At 42.4% G+C, this 9,291-nt stretch overlaps 1 protein-coding gene and 1 non-coding gene across 2 annotated transcripts; both read left to right on the forward strand.

Moving 5' to 3' along the window:
• The first annotated feature begins 856 nt into the window (after positions 1–856).
• Positions 857–1,723, forward strand: STX11 (syntaxin 11). Its single transcript, XM_032183526.1, has one exon. The coding sequence runs from the start codon at positions 857–859 to the stop codon at positions 1,721–1,723; it is 867 nt and encodes a 288-aa protein (XP_032039417.1).
• Positions 1,724–8,247: 6,524 nt separating this feature from the next.
• On the forward strand, positions 8,248–8,330 carry TRNAL-UAA. Its single transcript has one exon. It is a non-coding gene; the product is annotated as a tRNA-Leu (tRNA).
• Positions 8,331–9,291: the final 961 nt, after the last annotated feature.

Genomic DNA, 9,291 nt, shown 5'->3' on the forward strand with positions numbered 1-9,291 from the left:
GTCATATGTTGTACAGCTTTTCTGATGGGAAATTCTCAGCTTCCTGCTTGCTGTAGTGCTTAGTAAAGGGTTCTTGCTCAAGCTTTCAGATCTTACTTTCTTCAAAGGTTTTAGGTCTAAAGTTTCAAGTAAACAGCATACGTAAAGGAGATTTGTCTTGTTACTCACCTGGTCTGTACAGAGTACTAATTCTGTAGTTGTCTTAGTAAAGTTGCAGTTAAGTCTGAGACAAATATGGAAAACAGATCCTGATTTGTAACAACTGTGTTCCTTTACTCTTTCTGTAAGATGTTTCCATCATACAAAAATGAACGGTTTCTGTTTCTGAGAGGCTTCTGCTCTCCTTCCAGGAAAGACCAACTTGGAATGATAGAGGACCTGTGATTATTCGGGGTAGTTGATGCAATGAAGGGTCAAGATCTAGAGGAGATTTCTCTAATGAGCAAAGGATAGGGGAAGCATTCAGTTGTTGGTGCTTCTACACCTTCTGGTAGCTGAAGGCTTTCCTATCATTTGCTTGAGTTTTTTGTTGTTTGTTTTTTGTTTTTTGTTTTTTTTTTGTTTTTTTCTTCAAGTGAAAGAGTGTTGTTTTGGGGGGCTAAGAGCTATCTGACTATTCTTTTGGATTTGTCTTCGGGATTTGTTGTCTTCAGATCTGCACTTTTTTTTAGTTTCTAAGTGTAGTACACTAGCACCAAAGTTTTGGGTATGAGAGCCATCGATTTCTAAAATGCTGTGAGCAAATTTAAATCTGATATTTTGGGTTATCTTTAATGTATGATTAGTTATGAATTTGCAAACCAATATTTTTATTTACTATAAAATTGTTTCCTACTTTTCCTGTTTTCCAGGAAGGATGAAAGACCGGCTAAACGAGCTACGTGAATTTGCCAGGTTACACAACCCTGAGTTTTCTGATACTGAGGATGACGAAAATTCACCCCGCGACATTCTCCTTTATGAGACTGATTATGCCTTGGAAACTCTTCATAAAGATATACAGACTATCCGGACAGAAAATGACCTCCTAAAAGAGGATGTCAAGCGTCTCAAAAAGCAAAACAGCCGCTTCCTGACTTCCATGCGCCGTCTCAGTAGCATCAAACGAGATACTAATAGTATTGCCAGAGACATCAAGGCCCGTGGAGAAAGCATCCACAGGAAGCTCCAAATAATGAGAGATTTCAGCGAAGATGCGATAACAAAATACGGGGTTATGTCTGTCATTGCCAGGGTAGCAAAGAACCACTACGTGGACCTCATGCATGCCTTTCAGGAAGCTATGTTTGAATATAACGCAACGGAGATGAACCAACGGGAGAACTGCAAGATACGAATTCAGCGGCAGCTAGAGATCATGGGCAAGGATGTTTCTGGCAACCAGATTGAGGAGATGATTGAGCAAGGCAAGTGGGATGTCTTCTCTGAGAACCTCTTGTCTGATGTTAAGGGGGCTCGCTCAGCCTTGAATGAGATAGAGACACGTCATAAGGAGCTGGTGAAGTTAGAAAGTCGCATCAAGGAGGTTCATGAGCTCTTTCTGCAGGTGGCCTTGCTGGTAGAAGAACAGGCAGACACCTTTGACGTCATTGAGATAAATATGCAAAATGTTGAGGACTATGTAGGAGATGCCAAAGAACAAGTGAAAAAAGCTTTAGAATACAGAAGAAAACACCCTTTACGAACAATCCTCTGCTGTTGCATATCATGTTGCCGAAGGTGACTATCCTACTGAAGCTACCACGGACCCACCTGAATGTCTTCAAAATCTGATATTCTTTCCAATGATTTTTCTTTAATGACAATCCGTGGAAGTACAAGGGCTATTGTGCAGTTGTTTGTTTTGTAATATATTCCTAAATGTGCTTAAAGGTAGTTCTATTTATGGGCTACTAGAAATGTTGATAAAGCTATTTTTAATTATTTTAATTGAAATGCATTCTCTTGCTGTAACTAGAGGTGCAAGTATTTAGAAGATCTCAGTGCAATGATACTTGTTTCAGGCAAGAAAGAGGAATGAAGGATGGGCTAATAACTTAGCCTGGGGAAGATGAGAAATCTGAAGAAGCAACCTTATTATTCAAAGTGGTCTTCAGGCAGTGCATACTTAATGCCTGTGGTGACAGAATATACCACAGAATCAGGAGGTTTGAATTTTAACTAGTTTGGAGCCCGCTTGATGCAAATACTTGAACAGATTTGTGCTCTGCTCATGTGACAAAATACTGAGCCTGTTAGCAGGAGCAGGACACAAAACTCATTTCTGTCCCTGAAAATGTTCAAGGCCAGGCTAGATGGGGCTTTGGGCAACCTGGCCTAGTGGGAGATGTCCCTGCTCAGCAGGGGGTTTGGAATTAGATGATCTTTAAGGTCCCTCCCAACCCAAACCATTCTGTGATTTCCCTCTGTTACTTAACAGAAGAAGGCTGCACCTTAAAACATAATGAATGTATTTTGCTCAGTTTGTGTTCAAGTGATTGCTTTTGTCCATTTTGAGTACCCACACTGCAACATTGAGGCATCTCACTGACTCCTACAAATTAAGCTACTGATGATCTAAATTTCAAACCTGCCGTGCCATTAGTCTTTAAATACATTTCTCTGCCAATTAACAGGTCAGTCAGTAGAAGAGATACGTGCAGTGGCCCTCTTTAAATGCACCCACAACGAAACAACAGGTGGCGGTTAGAGAAAGCATCTGAGAGTCTCCTGTGCTGGCACATACTCACAAGCAGTTTTAGTGGAAGGATTACCCTGTCAATAGACTTTTAATAAGCATTGATTTTAATATGGACATATTGTATATATTTTATATAACATGAAGTATTAAATTTATTAACATCCACTTTGACTGTTACACAAAAACTAAGGCTCTCCTCCCATTATTAGAAATCTCCACCTGAGAAAGAAAATAGAATTTGGGTGTATTCTTCAGTATACCCAAAGAATAAAGGAAACAACATTTTAATGTCATTTCAGTACTCTTTTCAAGCTTAAAAATAATTTCTCCTTTTGTGTAAGGAGAGTCTGCCTGCAGTTGGTTTGGCATGTGAGGAGGGAATAGAAAATTTGCCACCCTGGAAGCCACTGAGCATTGTCAGTGAAGTATGTATTCATGAGGTCTGGGGAGCGATTATAGCTCCTACTTCTGGAAGTTTTCCAACTATGATATTTCTAAGTGGCTTCCTGATACACTGTGATTTATTGCTATCCTTTGAATTAATGCAGGACATTTTTTCAGAAGTTAGTGACTTTTTTTTTTTTTAAACTCTGATTGTATTTATACCTATTTTAACAAACATATTTAAACATTTCAAGTATTTTATATTTGGGATTTTTACCTGGGAGATGTGCATAGCCACCTTCCTGCACCAATCACAACAAAACTTTTTCCTTCTAACCTTTTGCACACTAATTTTATATGTGAAAAAAACAACACCCAAACATTTCGTACTATTTATATTGATTTAAAAAAAAAAAAAGCAAACCAGCAAAATAAATTCAGCTTCCAAGCTTTCATATCCTAGTGGGAAGTGCTTCTTTTCCAGACAGGCTTTTTCACGCAAATATAAGCTAAATACATAACAGTTTTCAGAAACTGAATGTATCTTTAGCTGAAGCACCTGTCTATGGTAACGTGGAAGCATGAGGAACACTGATCTTCTAAACTAGAAGACATTTTGATATTCAATGATGTTCTGATGATATCAGTATTACACTTGCCTGAGAACCTCTCAAAGAACCCAACATTCAAAGTTGAAGTGGGAGAAAGGAGGGTTGAGGTTGAGCTGGCACCAGTATTACTGCTTTGGTGTCAGTAAGAAGACAAAAGTCATTTACTCTGTACGTACTGCCAGTCAACTCAATGGCAGTGTATTAGTAGAGTGTATGTGTATTAGCAGAGAAATACCCCAAACCTCCCATGGTCAGAAAGTGGATATAAATCCGTGAGAAATAAGATACGTATTTCATTTTATCTGCATATTCTTAGCACTTACCAATGCTTTTGATAAAAATGTGTACCCCATTTTTTGTTTTCTTTTTTGCACATGTGTGTCTGCAAAGGCAATAAAATATTTAATAATAAAAACTGAAAATGCAGTTTGTTGTGCATTGAATCAGCGGTTCTGAATAGCTTCCTATGTTGTCAAAGTTCACTTTAAAAACTACCAGACTAAACTCTAAATTGGTGAAAGGAGATTATTGCCTAAAAAAATGTCCTCTGAATATTTGTTGCCACAGTAATATGTAGTGTATTGAGGCTTGAGACTTAAAATATTTTTTTTTTTTTTATAAAGAAACATAATAAATTAGTTTCATACATTCTAAGATGATTCTGTACTGCAAGAAAAAAATATTCTGGCAGAGATCTCGATGGTTTCATTATTAAAAATGCAAAGTTGCTCTTCAAATCTTTAGTCTGATTTGAGGCACAGGGAAAGAGAGTGAAAGTATGAGGAAAAAGGTAATTGGAGGCCTTGACGTGACTTCAGGCTATTGCTGTGGGGAAGAAACTGAGAATCATTGAAATACCAGCTTGGAGTCCAAAAAAAATATTTTTCAGTTGCATCGTGAGTTACGGGCACTTAAGAAGCTACTTCCAGTAACTAAAGAAATTATTCTCTTCCTTTCAAACATGTGTTCACTGCTTAATACTATGGGGGTTTTTCTATCGTTGTGTAAGAACACAAATTTTACCAGTCCGTGAAATTTGCCCAGTCACAGTTAAACAGACTTGTGAAAAAAACCTCACAGATTGCACAATAGTGGCAAAGAGTAATGCCACACAGGATGAGTGGAAGAAGATGATAAAAGTAGCCTGATACTATGCTAACATGCTAAAAGAAGCCCCAGAATGGACAACTTCATGCTTGCTAAGGAAAGCTGCCTGCTCATTCTTAAAGTCAACACAGCTCCTGTGGAGATGCGAGTGTATTCTATGGATATTTTTTTTTCCCTTCCAAGATGTGGTAAACCCTATAGCTAGGTTCAATGGAGATATGGTTAAAAAGTGAGATGGGCTCCTTCAGCTTTTCATGTTGCTGGTGTTTTGTTTTTGTTTCCTACTTAAACCAGCTTCATGAAAAAATGTTAACATATATGTCAGACCTTTCTGAGGAGAAAGGAGAACTGACAGCCAGGTTCCCATTGATCTTCCTTAAAATGTAAGAACATTGCATAAGTTCTCTTAAAAGAGAGAAATTCTCCTAAAAGAGAAAAAATACCCTATTACAGAGTATAATGTATGGTATGCAACACTGAGCTTCCTTGGTATGTGTATGAGTCTCCATTTTATCAAATGGGACTTTTTTTTTTTTTTTTTTTGAAATGGCTTAATTTTAGAGAAATGCAAGTGGAACCCTTGTTACCTTGATGGGAGGGTCTATGGACATACCTCTCTGGTGTGTGTCTTGGGAGAAACTTCTGGAAATAAAGGTATAGCTCTTAATTTAAAATACACATCTTTCTTTAGAGGAGAAAACCTGGGGCTGAACTGAGTAGCTAAGCTGAACTGCTGTTTTTGTATTCTAAGGAGGCCAAACTACGTCAAGAAGTTTTGAAAGCACACCCGTAGTTGTATTTTACAATTTCTTGAAAATAACATAGGTTCTCTAGATTTTTAACCATGGCAGATATTTGGAATTGATTTCAAAACGGAAAGAGCTATATACGGTTTTGTTTGTATCTCTACGAAAATATCACACATACGATGAAAGCAGGAAACAGTGTCTTTTGATAGATACTGTATGTGGTGATTACGGTTAATCTATTTCAGAAGTAACGTGATTTTCACACAAAGCCACTGTATTTGTTTCTCTAATATGTTAGAAGACAGTAACAGATGTATCATCCTCCATGCTTCCATCATATTATATAATGTTTTCCTAATAGCTGAGTTGAAGCCAGTAACAGGCAGTGGATACTGTTCCACTGTCATACCTTACATTACAGTGCATACGTTATGAGGGTGTTGGTTTTTTTGGCCACTTGGGTCAATACTGTGGAAGGACCTGCATGCCAGGAGCACCCTACCAATGTGTGTCCAATCACTTCTTCCTGCAAATTCCTAATGATCGGGATCCTACAACCTCCTTGGATAATGCATTTTAGATCATAATTCTTGCTGTTGTTAGAAAGTTGTACTTAACTCTGATTCAAGCCTCTCTTAAATTAAGTGAAACAGAATACACTGTGGTTTATTTTTCTCTTCATAGAAACTTTCCTTCACCAACACAGTCCTCCATGTTTTACAGTTAGCTCAAAGATGCAATTGCCTTGACAAGAGGCTAAGAAATTACCTTGGCCTGGTCCAGAAGTTACTCTTTTCAATTCAGCTGCTTTCTGAAGAGTGTCTGATCTCCAAGGCAGAAATCTGTTCTGACAGAGGATGTTTCTTGGTGTGCATTAGCATAACTGGTCATCAAAATGTGGCCTGACACAACACTTTAAAAGAATGAAGTTCCTTTTCCTGTTAACCATGAAAGAGGAGCACTCACAAAGCCTTCATAGAAAAAAAAAAATTACTTTGCCCCTCAGAAATAATTTAAAACAAAACCAGAGAAGGAGATAACCTAACTGGTGACGTTTGCTGAACACGTTTCCTGAAATGCACAACCATACTGAATGCAGAACAACACTATGGTATGATGCCCATTTCAAGGAAATAATACAGCATGGTAAACGCCAGTCAAGGAGTTGTTCCTTCATTGATGAATAAAATTAATTGTGAATAAAATTAAAGAAAAGGGGTATGTGTTTCACATCTGTTCTTTGTATATGTAAAATGTTAATCATCTACTTTGTGGTTTTGTTTTAACCTTTGTTTAATCCATTTTATGTTTTAATCTGCTTTTATTGTTACTTTATGATTGAACAATCTGTTTTTGTCCACAAGTGTACCTGCTTCACTGGTGGTCTCTAAACACCACCAGCTGAAGCCGCTGGGCAACAACTGCGTTCTGCGAATTCAAGGCCCAGACCCCCTAAAGAGTCCACCTCCAAGTGGGTGCAAAACTACCAAGGAAGATACATAGACATGGTCACATTTGGCTCATGACCCCTATCCCATACAGGGACACTGTACAGATACATGGGCCCTGTGAAGAAGGAGTTCGCCATTGTTTGCGTGGAGCACAAGTCCTGTGAGGAGCGGTGGAAGGCACTGGGGTTGTTTAGTCTGGAGGAGGCTCAGGGCAGACCTCATTGCTCTCTACAGCTACCTGAAATGGAGGTGTGGGGAGCTGGGGGTCGGCCTCTTCTCACAGTAACCAGTGACAGGACCAGAGGGAATGTCCTCAAGTTGCGCCAGGGGAGGTTCAGGTTGGCAATGAGGAGACATTTCTGCTCAGAAAGAGCAGTCAGGCACTGGGACGGGTTGCCCAGGGAGGTGGTGGCGTCACCGTCCCTGGGGGTGGTCAAGGAGAGGTTGAACGTGGTGCTTGGGGACATGGTTTGGTGGGTGACATTGGTGGTAGGGGGGTGGTTGGACCAGGTGATCTCAGAGGTCTCTTCCAGCCTTGATGAGTTTGTGAGTCTATGATTGCTCGCCGTCCATAGCTGACACTGAGGGACAGCAGCCATCCCTCATCCCAAGGTGACCAAACTCTGTGGGATGAAGGGTGTCCATTCTCCAGAGAAAAACGAAGTGTGACCAGAGTAGGAGATTGTGTGAGGAAGGCCAGAGACGGGGCATGCTTCCAGCCCCTGCCCAAGCTGGGCAGAGGGGGCAGGTCCCAGCCCGGCCACTAACGCTGTAACTGCACTTTGTAGATTCAGAAATTTTTCCTCCGCGACGTCTTCCTCTTAATTACGCGTAATTCATCTCTCTGGACTTTGTTGTGTCCTCCCTTCAGCGAGGGAAGCTCTCTCCCAGGAAGCACCTGGGTCGAACACCAAGAGCGCCAGCAGGTAACACCCCGTCTCCAGCTGACACTGCCGTTTAGGATATTAAAAAATAAAAAAATAAAAATAAAAAAGGGAGAAGGAACAGCGTTGTCTCCGGCGGCACAGCGGCCGGGGAAGGGAGGGGACGTGCTGCCCGCCCGCCCGCCTCTCCCGCGGCAGCCGAAGGGGGCCGCCCGCGCCTGCACCCGCTGCGCTGTGCGCCCGCCCGCCCCGCAGCCGAGGGCGGGAGGGGGCCCGGTAAGGGGGGGTGCTCGGGGCCGGGCCGGGGGTCGCGGTGGCGCGGTGGCGGGGCGCGGCGCGGCCCCGTATGTAGGAGCGGCGGCGTGCGGTTCCTGTATCTGCACCAGGATGGCCGAGTGGTTAAGGCGTTGGACTTAAGATCCAATGGACGTATGTCCGCGTGGGTTCGAACCCCACTCCTGGTAAGTGACGTTTTTTTTCCGCAGCCACGCCAAATGCCCGGGGAAGGGGCCGGGGCCAGGCGGGGACGGCGCCCGGTGCGGGGCGGCCGCGGGGGGACGGGGAGCGGCGGCGGGGCGGCGGCGGGCGGAGACCCGGGGGCGGGCCGGGGCGGCTCGGGGTGGGCCGGGCCGGGCTCCGTGTGCTATCAGCGGCTGGGCCGCCCTTGCTTTTATTTATTTATTTTTCCTTTTTTTTTTTTTTTTTTTTTTTTTTTTTAACGCCATAACTTCCGCTTAAAGTTGCCTCACGTCTTAATTTCTGAGAGTTTTTTTTTTTTTTTTTAATTTTATGTTTTTAAATTTCCTCCAATTTCCTTTATTTCCTGCTCCCGGGACGGTGCTCGGGGCTCGTGGCGCGCTGCCTGGGGGGCAGCCCTCGGCCTCCGTGTGCCCCACGGGTTGACCTGGCGGCTCTGAACGCTGCGTGTTTTCCTACATATTTCTCTGTCGGTTTTTGTGCCGTTCGGAGCACTTCGGATAACGTGATGGCCGTATCACAGGCTGCCCGCGGGTTTTGCAGCCTGAAGCTGAAGTAACTGCTGCCTGCAGCAGGGCATGGGGGTGTCAAGGTGTCCTTGGTCAACAAGGTGTAGAGACATGGCTGGTACCCCAAACTGGGCCAGGTGTTCCCCAAAACGTTAAGCAGAGCTTGCAAACCAGCCTCCTGCCTTCGTTTTGTCTAGCAGTTGTTGTACCTGTCGCTGTGGTTCGTTTGCAGTAGCATAATTCTTTATCTGTTTGTTTTGACAGGGTAGTGCCATCGTATTCCAGCCTATTGAAAGTGCAAGATATACAAATTAAGCCTAGACTGGCACACTGTAAAATATTAGTGTTTGTCAGAGTGCCCTCCTCAAATTAATACAGGTAAATACTGTTGTTCTCAGCCACTGTTCCCTATAATTTGAGTGGAAAAAAACAATTCTAA

The sequence above is a fragment of the Aythya fuligula genome, chromosome 3 (genome assembly GCF_009819795.1).
Source record: "Aythya fuligula isolate bAytFul2 chromosome 3, bAytFul2.pri, whole genome shotgun sequence".
Taxonomy (NCBI): domain Eukaryota; kingdom Metazoa; phylum Chordata; class Aves; order Anseriformes; family Anatidae; genus Aythya; species Aythya fuligula.